Raw genomic sequence first — 21,618 nt, 5'->3', positions numbered from 1 at the left:
AATAATCATAGATCTCACTACCTGCCACAACTCTCAAACTCACATATTCATATCTATACAAAGACCTTAACCTTATACCTCACCCAATGGACTAGACAGGTGTCTGCAGTTCTCACAGACTTTAAATTTGCCCCCAAGTAAACCATGTTTTAATCCTATAACTTTTCCCTCTATTTTTCTTTTTAATTGCCAGCATTTCCATAATTATACATTTTTCTTAGACAGATTCCCAAAAATATCCCCATGGGAGTGTGATGGTGTCAGGGGTGTGTGTGTGTGCGTGTGTGTTAGTTGCTTAGTCATCTCCCCCTCTGTGCAACCCCATGGACTGTAGCCCATCAGGCTCCTCCGTCCAAGGAATTCTCCAGGCAAGAATACTGGAGTGGACTGCCATTTCCTTTTCCAAGGGATTTTCTCGACCAAGGGATCAAACCCAGGTCTCCTGCATTGCAGGCAGATTCTTTGCTATCTAAGTTATAGGGAAGTCCCAAGTTGTATATTTTGTACTCTCCATTGCTACTTTCGAGCCACTATTCACTCCCTAACAAACTACTCTCATCTTTTGAAACTTTTTATTATTCAGTAGTCATGTATGGATGTGAGAGTTGGACTATAAAGAAAGCTGAGCACTTTAGAATTGATGCTTTTGAGCTGTGGTGTTGGAGAAGACTCTTGAGAGTCCCTTGGACTGCAAGGAGATCCAACCAGTCCATCCTAAAGGAGATCAGTCCTGAGCGTTCATTGGAAGGACTGATGTTGAAGCTGAAACTCCAATACTTTGGACACCTGATGTGAAGAACTGACTCACTGGAAAAGACCCTGATGCTGGGAAAGATTGAAGGCGGGTGGAGAAGGGAGTGACAGAGGCTGAGAGGGTTGGATGGCATCACTGATTCAATGGACGTGAGTTTGAGTAAACTCTGGGAGTTGGTGATGGACAGGGAAGCCTGGCGTGCTGCAGTCCACGGGGTCACAAAATGTCAGACACAACTGAGCGACTGAACTGCACTGATTATTCACTTATCTTGCCAATGGATGAATCTAATTTCCATAGGCCTTCAACACCTTCTCAGTAGCTCTAACCCTAACTTACAGCTCCTTTTCATCTCTATTTTCTGTGGTCTTGATATTAATATAATTTATCTTTCTAGCTGTCTGGGATTCATAATGAATAAATTGTATCAGCTTGAATGTCTGTTTTAAGTGATGATTTTGTCACATGATGCTATACAGACTCTCTTTCCATATACTTTTAAAAGAGTAAAGACAAAAAATTTAAAGAAAAAATGAAGATAAATCTACCATTCTTTTTTAAAATTAAAAAAAATAAAACTAACTGGAGCATAATTGCTTTACAGTGTTGTGTTGCTTTCTGCCATACCTCAACATGAATCCGTCATAGGTATACATATGTCTGGGCTTCCCAGGTAGCACAAGTGGTAAAGAACTCGCCTGTCAATGCAGGAGTCATAAGCAATGAGAGTCTGACTCCTGGATTGAGAAGAGCCCCTGGAGGAGAGCATGACAATTCACTCCAGAATTCTTGCCTAGAGAATAACTAGGGACAGAAGAGCCTGGTGAGCTGTAGCCCATAGCGTTGCAGAGTTGGACATGACTGAAGTAACTTAGCACGCATACACACATATGTATGCCCCCTCCATCTTGAACCTCCCTCCCACTTCCCACCCCTCCAGGTTGTCACAAAGCTCTGCATTGAGCTCCCTGCATCATACAGCAAATTGCCACTATTTTACATATGGTAATATATTTGTTTCCATACTACTCTATTAATTCATCCCACCCTCTCCTTCCCCTACTGTGTCCACAACTGTTGTCTATGACTGCATCTCTGTTGCTGCCCTACAAATAAGTCTATCAATAGCATTTTTCTGGATTCCATATATATGCGTTAATACATGATATTTGTTTTTCTCTTTCTGACTTACTTCACTCTGGATAACAGGCTCTAGGTTCATCCACCTCACTAGAACTGACTCAGATTTGTTCCTTTTTATGGCTGAATAATATTCTATTGTATATATGTACCACAACTTCTTTATCCATTCATATATCAATGGACATCTAGGTTCCCTCCATGTCCTGGCTATTGTAAATAGTGCTGCAATGAACATTGGGGTGCCTATGTCTTTTTTAACTGTGGTTTTCTCAGGGTACATGACCAGTTCTGGGATTGCTAGGTCATATGTTACTTTTATTCCCGGTAAATCTACCATTCTAATTCACCTATTTTCACATAAGAATGGTCTTTGCAGTCTTATAAATGATTACAATAAAAAAGCAAAAGCATATTTTAATTAATATCATAAATACATGGTTTCTCCAAATAGCACTCAGTTATTATGTTAATGGTTTCACAGCATTCCATCAATTTTGAAAGACAGTCTTGCAGCTGAATTCAGATTTCCTAATTTGGAACTAATTTGCCTCCTTTCCTCCTTTGCCACAAAATTTGCCTTTCCTAGCGCTCAGCCCTCTATGTCCGCCTTTGTGTCTTCTTTTCTTCAACATTACAAAACAATTTCATGATTTTGACATCATATCTCCTCTGATGATATCCAGTACAAGGTAACTACCTCTTAAATGTCTTCTGAGATCTAAAATTGACTAATCTAACTACCTTCTGAAATCAGCATTCTGGTAATTGAACATTACATATTTACTTGATTTTACAATCACTGCCTCAACATCCCAGAATGAAAACCATAGAGTCATGTTTACCTTCTACTTCCACACAGCCAGCTAGGTGCTAAGCCCTGTAGTCCATCTCCTTCCCTAGAAGCAATTATATCGTCTTATTTTCTATGTAATCTGGCTCACTTAATAAATTAATGATAAGATTACAAAATAAGGTCAAGCATTAAACTGTAAATTAATAAAAACCTCTTGTTACTATCCCAAATAGAATAATGTATTTCTACTTTTTTTTTTTTTTTTTTTTTTGGTCACACCACGTAGCATGCACCACGCAGAACTTAGTTCCTGACCAGCAATAAGACCTGTGCTTCCTGCAGTGGAAGTGCAGTCTGAACCACTGAACTGCCAAGAAAAAGTCTGATGCATTGCTATTTTCATGCATGCATGCTTAGTCGCTCAGTCTTATCCAACTCTTTGCGACCCCATGGACTGTAGCCTGCCAGGCTCCTCTGTCCATGGGATTCTCCAGGCAAGAATACTGGAGTGGGTTGCCATACTCTCCTCCAGGGGATCTTTCCAACCGAGGGATCAAACCCAGGTCTCCCGCACTGCAGGCAAATTCTTTACCATCTGAGCCACCAAGGAAGCCCCACTATTTTCATGGAGGAAGGCTTTAAAGGGGAGCTGACACCATAAAAATTACTTCTGAAACTGCTCTAACTCACTCTCCTTCCTGCAGTGGGATTTGAGATAAATTAATTCTGCTTTAGGGTTTCCCTGGTGATTCAGAGGTAAATAATCAACCTGCCAATGCAAGAGACATGGGTTTAAATTCTGGTCTGGGAAGATCCCCTGGAGAAGAAAATGACAACCCACTTCAGTACTCCTGACTGGACAGGGGAGCCTGGTGGGCTACAGTCCATGGGGTCACAGTGAGTTGGACATGACTTGATGACTGAACAACAACAACAATAAACACAATTCTGCTTTACATTCAGGTATCACTTAAGTACCCATGTACAATTAAGTAGCCATGCTCCATGACAAAAATCAAATAAATAGGTGTGTTCTTTACAAAACATTCTACCTTTAGTAAGTCCAATAACTCAGTTGCTTTGCTACACAGAATTCTAAGATGGATCTCTTAAGGTTTCTGCTCTCTGGTTTGCACATCTTATTTAATCCCCTCCTCTTTAGTATAGGTGGAAATGGTACATATGATGGAGCATCTCTCAATTAGGTTACTAATCAATTGACTTTGGGGTAAATCTAATGAGATGATACCCAGTCAGGCTCAATTCAACCAGGTGATCTTTTGGGAAAGCCTGGGTCCTTCAAGCCAAAAACAAAGTGTGAGCTGAATTCCACATGAATGAAATTCTTTGTTATTGGCTTTGAAGGTGGAGAAGCTCTAAGATAAGAAAGGCCATCAACCTGCAAGAACTAACAGTGGCACCAGGGGATAGTTGATAGGGAAACAGAGACATCATCCTGCAACCACAAAGAACTGAATTCTGCAACCAACCTGAATAAATTTCGAAGCAGGTTCTCTGGCAGAGCCCCACATAAGAACACAGGCCTTCCAACATCTTAATTTAGCCTTTTAAGATCTGCTCTGAGTAGCCAACTATGCCATACCAAACTTCTGAGCTACAAAATTGTAAGATAACCCATGAGTATTGTTTTAAGCTGCAAAGTTTGTGGCAACTTGTTATAAAGCAATAGAAAACTAAAACCCACGCAGAGAAATCCCCTGCATTCCTATACACTAACAATGAGAAAACAGAAAGAGAAATTAAGGAAACAATACCATTCACCATTGCAACAAAAAGAATAAAATACTTAGGAGTATATCTACCTAAAGAAATGAAAGACCTATACATAGAAAACTATAAAACACTGATGAAAGAAATCAAAGAGGACACAAACAGATGGAGAAACATACTGTGTTCATGGATTGGAAGAATCAATATTGTGAAAATGAATATACTACCCAAAGCAATCTATAGATTCAATGCAATCCCTATCAAGCTACCAATGGTATTTTTCACAGAACTAGAACAAATAATTTCACAATTTGTATGGAAATACAAAAAACCTCGAATAGCCAAAGTAATCTTGAGAAAGAAGAATGGAACTGGAGGAATCAACCTGCCTGACTTCAGGCTCTACTACAAAGCCACAGTCATCAAGACAGTATGGTAATGGCACAAAGACAGAAATATAGATCAATGGAACAAAATAGAAAGCCCAGAGATAAACGCACGTACCTACGGACACCTTATCTTTGACAAAGGAGGCAAGGATATACAATGGAAAAAAGACAACCTCTTTAACAAGTGGTGCTGGGAAAACTGGTCAACCACTTGTAAAAGAATGAAACTACAACACTTTCTAACACCATACACAAAAATAAACTCAAAATGGATTAAAGATCTAAATGTAAGACCAGAAACTATAAAACTCCTAGAGGAGAACATAGGCGAAACACTCTCTGACATAAATCACAGCAGAATCCTCTATGACCCACCTCCCAGAATATTGGAAATAAAAGCAAAACTAAACAAATGGGACCTAATGAAACTTAAAAGCTTTTGCACTACAAAGGAAACTATAAGTAAGGTGAAAAGACAGCCCTCAGAATGGGAGAAAATAATAGCAAATGAAGCAACAGATAAAGGATTAATCTCAAAAATATACAAGCAACTCCTGCAGCTCCATTCCAGAAAAATAAATGACCCAATCAAAAAATGGGGCAAAGAACTAAACAGACATTTCTCCAAAGAAGACATACAGATGGCTAACAAACACATGAAAAGATGCTCAACATCACTCATTATCAGAGAAATGCAAATCAAAACCACAATGAGGTACCATTACACGCCAGTCAGGATGTCTGCTCTCCAAAAGTCTACAAGCAATAAATGCTGGAGAGGGTGTGGAGAAAAGGGAACCCTCTTACACTGCTGGTGGGAATGCAAACTAGTACAGCCACTATGGAGAACAGTGTGGAGATTCCTTAAAAAACTGGAAATAAAACTACCTTATGACCCAGCAATCCCACTCCTGGGCATACACACTGAGGAAACCAGATCTGAAAGAGACACGTGTACCCCAGTGTTCATCGCAGCACTGTTTATAATAGCCAGGACATGGAAGCAACCTAGATGCCTATCAGCAGACAAATGGATAAGGAAGCTGTGGTACATATACACAATGGAATATTACTCAGCCATTAAAAAGAATTCATTTGAATCAGTTCTAATGAGATAGATGAAACTGGAGCCCATTATACAGAGTGAAGGCAGAAAGATAAACACCAATACAATATACTAATGCATATATATGGAATTTAAAAAGATGGTAACGATAACCCTATATGCAAAAGAGAAAAAGAGACACAGATGTACAAAACAGACTTGTAGACTCTGTGGGAGAAGGCGAGGGTGGGACGTTCAGAGAAAATAGCATTGAAATAAGTATACTATCAAGGGTGAAACAGATCACCAGCCCAGGTTGGATGCATGAGACATGCATGAGACAGGGCTGGTGTGCTGGGAAGACCCAGAGGGATGGGATGGGGAGGGAGGCAGGAGGGGGGATTGGGATGGGGAACACATGTAAATCCATGGCTGACTCATGTCAATGTATGGCAAAAACCACTACAATATTGTAAAGTAATTAGCCTCCAACTAATAAAAATAAATGGAAAAAAAAAAAAAAAGAAAGAAAGAAATTAAAACCCATGCAGGAAAAAAACAAAACAAAACAGTCTTTACTGTTTGACTTTAGATTAATGTCACCTTTAAATCCACTCTATATTTAGATTTCCTTTCAATGTTACATAATTTTTTAAAAAATAGAGTATATAACATCATTTTATAACTACAAATGATATGATTGCTTATTTCTATGTAGCAAATAACAATCTATTGGTCATAAAGTATATTTATAATTTCCCTGAGGGTGACAGAGTATTTTATTCAGGAAATACACATTTGTTTTTTATGAACTAAGATAAATCAATATTACAATTCTGGATACTGGGCTTAATTTAGTAAAAAATCATCTGATATAAAGCCTTCATTTAATTCAAATTCTTTATAAATACAAAAATGTGAAGTCATTTAAATATCAGGAAAGAAAATACATCTCAGCCACTGTTGACATGAATTAAGCCATTTAGTCATAATTTTCAGTAAGCATTTCTCATGTTAAGATATTCTTGTTGGTAATATACTTATCAGCAATTTTCTAAGGCTTTACAAATATGCTCATTTTAAGAAAATTCACGCTATAGCTTCTCCAAATGAAAATATTTTTAAAAATCTTAGAGATACTTTGCTTCTTTTCATATGTAAAGAATGAATTCATATTAATACACCACAATCACAGGTAATTCTCACTAAATAAGTAAAAAAGTAAAAATAAAAGCACTGTTGACAACAAATAAAAGAACACAGCAATGCATGTGTTTCCTTTTAGTCAGGGTCCATTATTTTTTACCAAGTAATATAAATAACTTGAAATAATCTTTCAAGCTTGCAGTAAAGGCCCACAAATGCTATTTAGCATAAAAACATATTTCATTAAGCAGCTTAACTCTTCTTAGAAGAGAAGTTTCATTTAAAAGGAATCATTTTTATCTTGTCTATTCAGCAAAAAGGATATCTTGATATAACAGTCCTACTAGATTGGCCAACTGTGGGAAGAAAACTATTATTTATTGAGCTTTACCAAGTGCAGCATCATGAACTGTTTGCTAGCTTAACAGACATCCACTCTTCTAATCTTCACAACAGCCCCATGAGGTAGTTCCTGTCATCATCATTGCCATTTTAGAGGTGAGGAAATCAAGTCACTAGGAAGTGGCATAAGTGCCATCTTGACAACCTGGCTATGCTGCCTCTCTATGGATCACCAAATTCATTCTTTTCCATGAAGCTCAGTTTTATTCACTTATCTTCAGCCATAACAGAAGATACACTATCCCTTATGAACTTAATTTGATAATGAGACTTTATATGCAGAAAGTTTTCCAAATATGTGGTATATCTGTCTTCTTTTCACGATTTGAAATGAGGCATAGTGGGAAAACGTGAGGTAAGAAAGTCACTAAAATATTTGTACCCAACCAGATATGAGGTTGACTAGATCTCAGCATTGTGAACCAATATCCAAGTATTGGATATTGTATCAGATAATGCATCTATAGTAACCATATATATAGGACAAACACATTCATTGTATGAAGATTTAATGAGAGTCTACTATATGCCAGTCACCTGGATTTGTGAGTCTGCTGTATGCCAAAGACCTGGCACTCACAGAACTTGTACTTAGTAAGGCAAAGAGATAATTTTCAAAAAACATAATAAATTAGTAAATGAACTATTATGTAACAAGGTAGGAAGTGCTATGGACAGAAGAAAGAGTAGGGCAAGGAATTTTTGCATTATGGGAGGTAGGAGGCAGGTTACAGTATTAAATAGAGTGGTCTAGGTTAACTTCACTGAGGTACTATTTAAATAAATAATTTTAAGATAGAAATTTCTTATTTTTTCATGCAGAAAAAAAGCTCATCTTCTAATACTTCTGTACTTTAAGAATATATGCAAAGATATATATATGTATATTGATATGTAACATTTTTTAAGAGAGCTTTAAAAATACTTGCAGCCAATATAGAACTAAATAACAAAATTTCACACTATTTTTAACTATAATTATGATGCTATTAACACAAAGCATGCCTTTTACTCTGTGTGTCCTTTCCCTAAATTCTGTGTTTCCTTCACTGAACAAACATGTATTGATTACCTACCACCTCCTGGTATTTTGATAGCACTGATGGTGCTCCAGGGGTCACAATCCTGTGGGATGACAGGAACAGACAACTGCAAACTATTTAAGAGGGCTGATTGGAGTATTATAACAGGAAGTAGGAATCAAGAGGAAAGGGTATCTGAGATGAATCTCAAAGAACAGATAGGTGAGAAAGATGTGGGAAAGTGGAGAATACTGGGGCAAATGCAAAGGGCATATGCATAGTACTGAGGCACAAAGGATTCCAAGTATACACTTTGTTTGTGGCATTTAGTCCTACATGAGAGAAGTCTAAGAGATTCAGCAGAACATGGTAAAAAAGGAAACTGCACAAACATACAGAAAATTGTAGGAGAATGAAATTCAAAAAACTGAGTTTCCCCAAATAAAATATTCAGGGCCTATTGCATTAGCAGAGATGACAAATGAGGTCAAACAAATCTCTCATGGTGAGACTAAGAAGAAGATAAGAGAACAGTGATCCTTTTAGTAAGTATTAATAAAACTGACAATAGTTGAAAGCTACCATTCTGGGTGAGTGATAGACAAGGAAAAGCTGAAATGACTCTCTGGATTTGTGATGCCTTACAGTCTGACAGGGAATACATGAAGAAGTTCAATTCAGTTAAGTCACTCAGTCGTGTCCGACTCTTTGTAACCCCATGAGCCCCAGAATGCCAGGCCTCCCTGTCCATCACCAACTCCCAGAGTTCATCCAAAACCATGTCCATCGAGTCAGTGATGCCATCCAACCATCTCATCCACTGTCGTCCCCTTCTCCTCCTGCCCTCAATCTTTCCCAGCATCAGGGTCTTCTCAAATGAGTCAGCTCTTTGCATCAGGTGGCCAAAGTATTGGAGTTTCAGCTTCAACATAAATCCTTCCAATGAACCCCCAGGACTGATCTCCTTTAGGATGGACTGGTTGGATCTCCTTGCAGTCCCAGGGACTCTCTCAAGAGTCTTCTCTAACACCACAGGTCAAAAGCATCAATTCTTCAGCGCTCAGCTTTCTCTGTAGTCCAACTCTCACATCCATACACAACTACTGGAAAAACCATAGCCTTGACTAGACGGACGTTTGTTGGCAAAGTAATGTCTCTGCTTTTTAACATGTTGTCTAGGTTGGTCATAACTTTCCTTCCAAGGAGTAAGCGTCTTTTAATTTCATGGGTGCAATCACCATCTGTAGTGATTTTGGAGCCCAGAAAAATAAAGTCAGACACTCTTTCCCCATCTAAGAACACGGGGTAAAAAACAATGACTCCAACATGGGGCATGTTGAATGTGAAGGGAGTGTCACACACCTTGTTGGAAAATTTCCCTAGACAGAGTCATTTATGTCTCTGAAAGCAAAAGAAAGAATTCTAGGAATATGAAAATGAAGGTATTAATTAAACTCTATTTAAAATACTATTTCTTGAGCAATGTGTGTCATTTAGAATACAAGTTCTGCTCAATAAGTAAAAAGACTATGTGGCAATTTTTTTAAATACTTGGTTAAACCAGTTTCTTTATTAAAAAAGGCTTGTCATAGAAGCAATATATGAAATTCATATCTTTAAAAGAGATTAAATATGAAGCATTTGCAAATTTTCTTGAGGGATATGTTTTTAGTGTAGCATCTTATGGGACTCACATAAAATGCATTTTTGCAAAAGGAAAAAAACTCATCAAAGATTATTCAAACAGGTGTATTACCGGAATGTGTCAGGTGCATCATTTAGTTTACATCTTTACATTATATTACAATGCCTTGAGAACACTGACACTAGGTCATCTAGAACTTCATAAATGAGCGAGGTTTTTAAATAGAGGATGACTCTTTTTATGAAAGTCACAAAGCATTCAATCTTTTGTTTTTAAGGCTCAGCTGACACTCACTTCTATTTAAGACTCTAAGTCTATTATTAAGATTTTCATATACTTAGGTAATACTTACATAATAATTTTGTATGAATACGAGTTTTTCATTTTAAAGTGGAGAGTATTTACTTTCCGTTGGTTACTCATGTATTGCAGTATGTCAATAAATTAAGCAAGAATGTAAGAATAAATACGTGACATTTAATAGATGCCAGAAGTCCACAGTTTCAAGAAAACTGAGTAAATAGCAAAAGAAATTGACAGACATTCCTGCATACCATTTATTCAATGAAAAGGTATATTGTTTACTGAGTGCTTTAATTAGCTTTGCTTCAGAACTGTGGCTCAGGTAGAGAGGTTCTATTTTTAGCAGATGCAAAATAAAACTGCCTGTGATGGTATTCTGAGCTGATGAAAGCAGTGACAATTTGTGGTATGTTAAAAAAAATTATTCTATTTAATAAGTTATGGAATAGTAAGATAAACTGGTTGAAATGCAATAATTTAATTATTGTGACAAGCTTAAATGGTAATCTAAGTAAATACAAATCTAATTTAAATATTTAAAAACAATTAAGATAAACTAATAATCATCTTTCCTGTGATCTTTAATAGCTGTTATAAAACCCTTCTCATGGTCATATTAAAAAAAAAACTGAAAATGCTTTAAATGAGTATCCCTTCTTTCTGTGGCTTACCAAATTGATAAGTTAAAATGACATATCTTCCAACAGTTGATTGTTCATTTTTTTCTCATGGAATTTTAAAAAATACAAAAGAGAAGCAAAAAGTATTTAAATCTAAGTTTAGGCATTCCACACACAGATATATGAGGTTATTTTTATCCCAATGGTTAATTCTATGTGCAAGGCATATTTTTTATTTCTTCTGACTATACTTCTACCTGACATTATACATTTCTAAACTTGGTAGATGTAATTCACAGTTCTACATGTTAATACACAACACTTCATATATGTTATCTCCCAAAATTAAACCCCATGGTATTTCAAGTCCTAATTTCTTCCCAGGGAAATTTCTAATTTTAGATCTAAAATATATACACATGCATATGTATAAAGGCTTCGTTGGTGGCTCAGTGGTAAGGAAATCCACCTGCAATGCAGAAGATGTGGATTTGATCACTGAGGGGTTCAACCCCTGGATCTGGAAGATCCCCTGGAGAAGGAAATGGCAATCCACTTCAACATTCTTGCCTGGAAAATCCCACAACAAAGGAGCCTGGTGGGCTACAGTCTATGGCGTCACAGAAGAGTCAGACATGACTTAGCAACTAAAAACAACATTTGTATATATATATACACACACTGTGTATAATATGTGTATTATCTTCCAATATTAACATTAAAACAAAAGTTTCAATTATTTGTATGAATACCTATAATTAATTTTTCTCATAGAGTAAGGTGGACCTACAATAAGTTCTATAAAATGACCAGATAAATTACATTATCAGTAGTACAGACTGTCATATTAGAATTATTTTGAATCTGATTAGGTTGATTTTTATAATTTAATCAAACAGTATTCTCAGTAAGGTCCACAACTCTGTGTAGTAGAAATGCCATTGAATTTATTTTTAAATCATATTAACACTAGTATTAATATGGGGGTTATATAACCTACATATAATATGGCAAGAAAATGTTAATATAAATTAAATAATGGAGTGTGTATTTTCTTCCAGAACAATTCTTGTTTGAATATAAAATTGAGTTGTTTGTTTTAGGAAGTTTTCCCATTTCTTTTGTTCACAAAGTTTAAGAAAAGGAAAGAAGTTTTAAAAGGAGATGCAGAAGACAAACAATGGAAAGGGTATTTTTATTTAGTACTACAAGTACTACTATCTGATCCCAACTGTAAGCATAAAACTTCAGTTACCTGAGTCTAATTTGCTTCATTTTTAAAGTATGAGGTTTGAGAAGCAGCTTTTTTTCATGAGAGCTTCATGGAGCTGGATCAGAGGCAGGTCCAAGAATAAGACAGGCAGCCAAATGAGCAGCTTCCAGCCCCCAGTTGAGCAGATGAAGCTGGCCTCAACCAGCATACTTCCACTTTTATCTACACTTCCACTTTTCTTCTACACATGGTCTTTGTGTGTGTGTGTGTGTGTTAGTTGCTTAGTCACGTTAGACTCTTTGCGACCCCATGGACTGTAGTCTGCCAGGCTTCTCTGTCCATGAATTTCTCCATGCAAGAATACTGAAATGGGTTGCCATTTCCTTCTACAGAGGATTTTCCTGACTCATGGATCGAATCCGGGTCTCCTGCATTGCATGGTTTCTACATTTAATGTTATTTGAAGGAGGAGTTCACAATATTTTAAGCTTTAAAACCATTGGTTTATTAATCCCTTTGGGAAAGACAATCCTCAATGGGACTCTCCTGCACCTTCATCCATTAAAGGCTTTGCCAACAATACAAGACCCCGGCTGCTCTTCACGTTGGCCATTCTTCAACTTCTTTGTTCAACAGGCAACGTTAGGGATGAGGTAAAAACTCCACAGGACAAAGAGCAAACTGGCCTACTGCTTGTTATAAAAGAGGTGGATTCCACAAGCTCAGTGCTCCTCACCTGTGATTCACACCTGCATGTGTAATGTCAATCTAGGTCCATATCTCATGTGATCCCCCAAGAGTGGGGGGCAAGAGGAATTGATGCAAATATGCTGACATTCACGCTGCCTCCTGCGGTATGAGTATTAACGTTCTCTGTCTCTGACCTAGGAGTGTCATGTCTACTACCGGCACCTATGAAACTGTAACAAGTTAATTTATTAGCTTATAAGTAGAATAGTAGTATTTTGTAAGTGGTAAAGTCAAATCCTGCCCAGGACAATGCCATATTACTAGACTCTTGCTGAGGTTTTCATGCATATTTAATATTTTTAAATATTAAAACTATACTAATAAAAATAATAAAGTACTAGTATTCTAAATTAGATATATAACTAACAGTACAAATGAAAGAATCTAGAAAAGCAAACTGTGTCTTAATGGAAATTTATTACGTGAAACATGACGCTAAAAACCAGAGTGAAAATGATGAATTGCTGCTTAATAAATAACATGCAGCAAGTGGCTATACATTTTGAACATATAAAGTTAGGCACTTCACCTCATATGGTACCAAAAAAAAATGAATTACAGATAAATATGTGATTAGAAGTAAAAAATAAAACTACAGATGTTTAGGAATAAATGTAGAAGGCTATTTTTATAATAAAAATGTGAAAAGGCCTTCTTTAGCAAAATAAGCAATCAAGGGAAAATTAAAAGATTTGATTGCATAAAAGTTTTTTAAAAAAATTCATGTACAGAAGAAAATTTCATAAAGTTTTTTTGCATAAAAAAACCAAGTGATCAACATGGAAAATCATTTCAAGATAACAAAGAATTCAATAATTTAAACTATTTTAAGAAATACACAGACATAGACACATGAAACTATGACCAATGGGTATAAATGGGCAACTTCAAAAAGGAAAAATACAAGTAGTTGATAAACTCATGATGTTCACATATACAATGTTTACTCTCAAAATAGGCATGGAAATTTAACATTACACAACAATACTGCTTAGTTTCTGACTCTTGAAACCAATTATTATAGAACTACTAGTCTATAGTAGTGGAAACTAGAGACAGTGTGGAAACTAGAGACACTAATAGTTTGTTGGCAAGACTATGATTACTACTCTTTTAAACAAGGTAATATGGAAACTCTGTCAAACATCACTTGTCTCAACTTTACCCACCCGTTTCAAGGAATTTATCTAATATATCAAGATATAACGGGAAAATGTATGTGTAGATGTTTCACTGTAGCCTTGTTTGCACATTAATAGAAACTCGAAACATCTTCAATTTCTCAGTTTTCATGAGAAGAATGTCCATCAATACTGACATTCTCCAGAGTTATTTCCCTCATAAATAGAATTAGGCAAGTCAATGAGAGTTCACTTGAAAGAATGTCAAATGTACAAAATGTTGTGAAAAAGAAACTGAATGAAAATTAGTAAGAACACATGTTCATTTCAAAATAAATACATTATTTCTGAAAACACAAGCTCATAAATCTTTTTTCAAAGATCTGAAATCTGTCTACATTTCACTGTTTGTATAACCATTTTATAAATAAACAAAAAGCAAAAAAAAAGGCTAAAGAGATACTAAAGCGTTAACATGACGTACAAGAGGAAGAGGAAGCTTTTCATGCTTCTTCAGATACTTTAGTACTCTGTGGATTGTTATAAGGAACAACGGTTTTATAATACAAATTATTGGAATAGAGTTTTAAAAGAGAATGAATGGCCATAAAGAAATGGAAGGAAGAAAAAAACAGAACATTCAAATTCTAACATAATATATTGCTGAGTCTTCTAGAAGCAATTGACCTCAAAATGTATGATTTTTCACCCAAAGCCACAGGAAGAATATAAACAGGCCCAAGAGTTCTGGAAAAAAAAAAAAAAGAATAGAGGAAATATTTGGAAAAATAGAATAGAGGAAACCAGAAGAGTCAGTAGAAGAGATATCTTGACCTAAAGGTTGGTAGGACCACAGTACACTTATCAATAGTACTGAGATCTCATACTGATGATTAGCAGGGCCTAGAACAGAGATCATCAGGCTGGGCTGGGCCAGGCTAGGTATCAGTAGTTTATCTCCTGATGATAAGAGCCCCAAGAACTATTTGCTCAGTAGAGCACAGAAAGAGAACCAGAAAAGCTGTATAATATGAGGAAATTAAGCTCTGGAAGAGAAAATAAGCTCTGGAAGCAATAAATATAGTAATAGTGTTTTTCTTGTATAAAAAGAAAAACACATATCCTACACAGAAGTATATTGTAGTGCAGGCATACACAACTGCAAAGTGACATGTGAAAAGGCAGTCATAGCAGCAACATTAAGGATAAGTCTTACACAATAGTAACCAAATTAAAATTATCAGTGAGCTATTTTACAGTTTCCATACTAAAGTTTCAAAATCTAATGTGGTTTTTGCACTTTCAATAATCTTAATTTGACCCATGGTGCTCATTAGCCATGTTTGTCCAGTGACTATCTTATCAGGCAATGCATCTTTAGAACAACAGTAGCATGTATGCAAAGTTAGTCAAACTAAAAATGGATAAAACTATGGTGGAGAACCAGTTTAAGATATATATACATGGCAATGACAATCCACTCCAGGAGTCTTGCCTGGAGAATTCCATGGACAGAGGAGCCTGGAGGGCTATAGTCCGTGGGGTTGCAAACAATCGGACACGATTAAGTGACTAACACATGCAGATATATATAAAACCTATGCTCCAGCAATCCCACTCCTGGGAATGGAACAAACGAGGCTACACAAAAATGTTGGTAGAAGCAAAGATTAACCACCACCACTATCACCAATGGAACACTTACATTATTTTCATGGAGTAAAGTCTCTGCATGCATTGACAGGAATATAGTAGTGACAGTATTTCTTACAGTTGGAGCAACTATGTGTTTCTGCCCTATACATGCCCTATACATGTTTCTGCTATACATGAAAGCAGGGACATCATTTCATCATTCAGTCATATGCTTTCACCTAAATAAAAGCTGACCAGTTGAAAGGCTTATCCGGAAAGAAAAGGATGATGCTAGCCTCTATGCTTCTGAAGCTCTCAATCTGCATATGCTTCTAAATTCAGCCATATATAACACAACCACCATTATTCTGTGGGCCCCAAATGTTACCTGGTTTGATGCACATTTTAGCAAATTTGTTGATATCAAAGTCTTAGTAATTACCAACTAACACAACACAAGCACAGAAGAAGTGACGTTTGTTATCCAGTTCCCCAGGCACAGAGGAGCCTGGCAGGCTACAGTCCATGAGGTCGTAAGAGTCAGACATGACTTAGCAACTAAACCACCACCATCTCCCTTTCCATGTTACTTAAACATGGTCTAGGGGATCGAGCATTTGTTTAGCCTCTGAATGATACCTCTGTGGCTTGGTAACTACCTCTCTGATCCTCATTCTCCTGATCTCTAAAGCAGCTCTAAAATCTGCTCCACAGGGTTGTTGTATAAAAATGCCTGATACAATGTGTTTCACATATTGTTGTTGTTTAGTCACTAAGTCATATCTGACTCTTTGTGATCCATGGACTGTAGCCCGCCAGGCTCCTCTGTCCATGGGAATACTAGAGTGGGCTGCCATTTCCTTCTTCAGGGGCTCTTCCCAACCAAGGGATCGAACCTTGCATCTCCTGCATTGGCAGGAGGATTCTCTACCACTGTGCCACCTGGAAGGGTGTCACATAGACTTATAGTCAAATACCAGTTTACTTTTTCCTACAATGTCTGCACAATGTTATGTCTGAATCGTAATTAGAACCATCTATATACATTTAATATCTAAATAAAAGTTCTGGTAATCCAAGAAATACAAATCAAAGGAATCATATGATAGCACTTTCAAACTTCCAAATTAACCAATTTTATTATAAATGATAGTATTCAAATTTGGAGAGGCTGCATTAAGAAAGGCATCACAGATGCTAGTGGTAATGTCAACTGCTATCATATCTCCAAAAAAAATTGATAACTTCAGGGTTCTTATTCTTTGATTTAGTAACCTTAGTACCACTAAGCTTTCTCTGAGAAACAGGTAAAAATGCAAATATTTATACCCCAAAACATTCATTTTATTTATAATAAAAAATGAAAACAACCTAAGTCCTTAATACCAGGAGAATGTGTATAAAAAAAAAAAAAAAAAACCAAAGAACCATAGAATTGAATAATATGTAACCACTTATGTAATATTTAAGAAGTTTTTAATCACATTAAAAATGAACTATCTTAATATCAGGATATAGAACTACCACATAGAGCAGAATACTAAATACTTTAAAATGCATAGATAAAAAGACTAATGAAGAATCTACTTTTTTGTTTCAATTTCTTTAAACAAAATATCTCTATTTTAAACCCATTTTTGGATTTTTCTTCAACTAAATATCACTTAATAAAAAGGTAATATCAAATTCCTTCTAAAGATTATTAAGTAAAAATTTTATTTCTACAAACTTATCAGTACTCTCATGTTAGTCAAAAAGCGCAACAGATGTCCCTCTTTTCTTGGGATGCCAGAAATTTTTACACAGAATATGTATTTATCTTTGTCGTGGAATTCTTTAAAAACTGATTATTGGTAGAATTATTTTCCCCTTATTGAGTTCTGATCATTCTTTCAGTTTTTAATTGTTCATATATGTATGTATGTGTATGTGTGTATATATCTATTTTAGTAATAGATATTATTATGAAATCATAATATTTTAGTAATAGATATATTTTTTAAACTTTAAGCAATGGTCTTTAAAGTTAAACCAAGATATTACCTGTTTACTAAACTAAGAACTGAAGCAAACCCCCATCAGACCTTCTGAGAGAGAAGGGTCCAAGAGAGGGTCTGAGAGAATGCAGAAGTCACCTTGGCTACAGAGCAAAGATCTGAAGAGAACTCAGTTATACTACTGGATCTTAATCGGCTCAAAACGCCCATTTGTTGCCTGGTAACAAATATATGCTGGCTATTTCAAATCATTCAAGCCATGCATAATTCTTACTAAGGAAGCAGAAATATGACTCTAGGACTTCTTGAAGCATGTGGAAACAAATTTAAGTTGTATTTTCATAGTAAGAATTTCCTTTCCAAAAGAGCAATACAAACAATAAAATACCCAGTATGAGTAACTTTGACTTCTTTCTGCACTTAAATTGACCCGGAATAATTAAAATTCACTAGGTAAATTTATTGCCAATTTACGCTGTTTTTCTCAACATGCTTCCACATTCTATAGGAGTAGCTCTTTCAGAAAGCCTTGCTGCCTCATAAAACTCCTTCAAAGACAAAATATTTCCTGATCTGGCAGAAATTAAAGCCTAAAAAACCATTCCTTACTATCAGAGATTAATGGATGATAGTACTATGTGTACATACTGGGCACAAAACAGTTAAACCATAAGGCTCAGGCTGAAGCCTGGCAATAGTCCAGGACCCTGCAGGCAGCCTTGGCACTCTTCGGGTGCTGTGGGAGATGCCGAGTAGGACATACAGGAAACAGCCTTAGAGACAGGTGTGTTTGATGAATGGATGGGGAGGGCAGAGATAGTGTTCATAGTTCCCAACCCATGAAAAACCAGGACCAGCTCTTCTCACCACTAGAACAGAACACAAAAAGAGGAGGGCAGAGAGGCATCAGGAGGACAAGACATCCTGGCTCATAGAAAAGAGAGGAGGAGAAGCAGAGGCTTCACACAGTGTTACATGTGCTTTATTAGAAAAATAAATGGAAATATGTAGTTGAATTCTTTCTTGAGGAGTACCATTTCTCTGCATTGTAGGCTTAAAGTCTGAGTATTTTCAGTATGTGCTCTCTCAAAGTAGAATCAAAGTACAGTGCCAGCCCAGCAGAAAATATTGGATCACAAGAAAATTATCACAAGCAGAACAAAGAAATCCGAGAAACAAAGCAAGTAAACACGGATTAAGGATGAGATATTTCTAACCACTCACAATGAGGAGAGATTAGTTAATAATAGAAACACTGGGACAGCACAACACATAAAGCGTATACATTGAATTTACAATTTCCTGAATATACAAGTACATGTACGCATACACACACACACATGCAAACATAGGGTGTCTTTTTCAACCAGCTTCTTCTGCCAGTGCTCTGAAGTCTTCTAGGTAAAAGAGCAGGAGCTACAACAACACGGATTAACTCCAGTAACCTTCATTCACTCCCTTGATGTCAGGGTAGCTAATGGAGCTTACCTAAAGATCAGACAGCATTAAGGTCTCAGACCAGCTAAAAACTTCCCTCAGATTAACACAGTCAAGTGGAGCCAAGAACATGAGTCAACTGCTTTTGTTACATCATATATTTCTCTCCTCTGAAATATGATCTTCCACATTCAAAGAAACGGCCAAAGAAAAAAACAATCTGAACAATGACAGATTATCTAAATTCCACTGATGTATTTAAAATAGGAGTTCTCATGCACCATTTGAAAACTTAAAACCGCTTATATTTTCAAACTATTAAAATTCCACACACATCCTAGATAATAATTCTCCGCTTGATTCAAGAAATCTCCTTTCAAAATTACCACTTCCGAAATATAATTTGCTAACACAGAAAATCAGATTTTCCTGAGAGATTTATTGTCCCTCTTCTCAAGAACTCTCACTTCACACCTCCAAACACTTAACAGAATTCTAATAATCACTATGACCCAAATGCATACATACATATAGGTGTTTACACACACACACACGTTATAGCCCTTTCTTCAGTGTCTACAAAATACACTTTCTCCGGGTATTTTAGTTTTTAGTGTTGCAGTTTGTTTTATAACTATTTAAATACCCATATCATAAAACTCTTCATTAAAAGGTACAATTTCTCAAATGTATGAAATTAATACAATTGTCCTGGAAAAACTGAAATTCCCCTCTTCATAAATACACAATGAAAAACAATTCTTATAAAAATATGGAAGAAATTTAAAGTTGTTTTGCTATTGCACCGAATTCCAAATACTGTAAGTAATAATTACACTTGTGACCACTCAAGAAGTGCTGAAAGAAACCATAATTTTTTTTTACCTTTAAAACAGATCCTGGTTAACATTATTCATCACAGTTAAAGAGGATAAAAAAATCAGCTTAAGTGTATAGGGACAATCCCTTTCATATGGTGTTAAACATGTCAAAGCAACCAAATACTTTCAAAAGTAAAAAAAAAAAAGTTTTATAACTTATTCTTTTAAAAAATTTAACTGAAAAACAATCTCTAAAATCTCTTTTGTACAGTTGTTAAATCCAACTAAACAATTTTTTTTTTTTTGCATGTCAATGAATTACAAAATCAAGGAGGGGAAATAAAATAATCCTTAAGTATTACTGATTTGCATAAAAATAATGAACAATGATTTAAGTTTAATCCCAAAATGTTTACTAAAGTATCACTGTTACTTACCTAAGCAGCAATCATTCAACCCCTCAATCTCCTAAAATCCAAATACTCTAACAGCCTTAACACAGTCTTAATGCTTATTGATTTTTCTGTAACTATATTAGGTAGAAAATTGTTATCTGCTTTTTACACTGTGGAAGAAGTGTTTTGGTCTACCCATTTAAAAAAAAAATTCTTGACATTAGTCACTGAAATCCATATAACTCCTTTTTCTTTCCACAGTTCCTAATAAAGTGCTCTATTATATTTATGCCAGATAACAGCTTAAACAGGATTATAAAAAGTCTTATTATATATTTGAACCAATATTTTCTAGCAGACAATATTATTAACTTACATTAGGCTCTTAACTTTTGCAAAATAACAGATTTCATGTAGCTTATGGATTTGCAATCAATCAAGCTTCTCTTTTTAATGTATGAAAGAGACTGGAAGGATGAGAGACAGTGGGAACAGTAAATTACAATTCTTATTCTGTGTTTTCAGGTGAAAACCATAGGATGTTAATTCATAAAAGAATGGGATAATCATTATTTTAAGTTATCAGCTCATTTCATCTTCTTACTTTTTGGTACATTAAGCCAGAAAAGTATAAATTACATGAATGTTTAAGAAGAAAGCACAAGCCTAATAAGAAATTAAAGCTCCTTCAAAGATAACAATATCAGTTTTTATTTACTCAGAAATGTATTTTTTGCTAGGAAAACTGACTACCAAAACACTTCTGAATTAACACCATATACTCACATTCACATGTGACACCACTATTGCTTACCTCAGTCAAGTGTGGCGTAGGATTAAATCCACAGAGATTACACACTTGTTTCTTGCATGCAGTGCAAGTGTTGAAGTTAGCAGGATCCTTAGAACTTATGTTGAGTTCAGTTTTGCAGAGAGGACAGGCTGAGTCTGGTTTGGGGGTTTCTTCCAGTTTCGGGGGAAGAACAACCTTTTGAGGTTCAGCCGTGGAAGGTTTGCTGTCCTTAGTAGGCAGGGGCTTCTTTTCTGTTTCTGTTCTTTTTACTGTTGAAACTTGTTCAGCTTTGGGCTCTAGTTTTTCAACTACTGGAGCTTTGGTTTCCTTTTTCACAGGTAGAACCTTTGCAGGTGCTGGCGGTGCCGTGGATTTGGGTGGCCCTTGAGAAGTAGGTGGTTGTGAAGGAGGAGGAACTTGTTTTGTTGGGGCCGCTGGCCCACCCTGTGAATGAGACCCAGGC

At 36.0% G+C, this 21,618-nt stretch overlaps 1 protein-coding gene across 1 annotated transcript in view; it reads right to left on the bottom strand.

Annotated features, from left to right (window-relative positions):
- The window catches only part of PCLO (piccolo presynaptic cytomatrix protein), a 379,046-nt gene that overhangs the window by 332,015 nt on the left and 25,413 nt on the right, over positions 1-21,618 (bottom strand). The window contains 1 exon segment of the mRNA XM_061165135.1: positions 21,177-21,618. This exon segment is cut by the window's right edge and continues 956 nt beyond it. Within this exon segment, the coding sequence (XP_061021118.1) occupies positions 21,177-21,618 (442 nt within the window).

This window comes from Dama dama, chromosome 18 (genome assembly GCF_033118175.1).
Source record: "Dama dama isolate Ldn47 chromosome 18, ASM3311817v1, whole genome shotgun sequence".
Lineage (NCBI taxonomy): Eukaryota > Metazoa > Chordata > Mammalia > Artiodactyla > Cervidae > Dama > Dama dama.
This window is presented reverse-complemented; position numbering and strand designations above follow the sequence as displayed.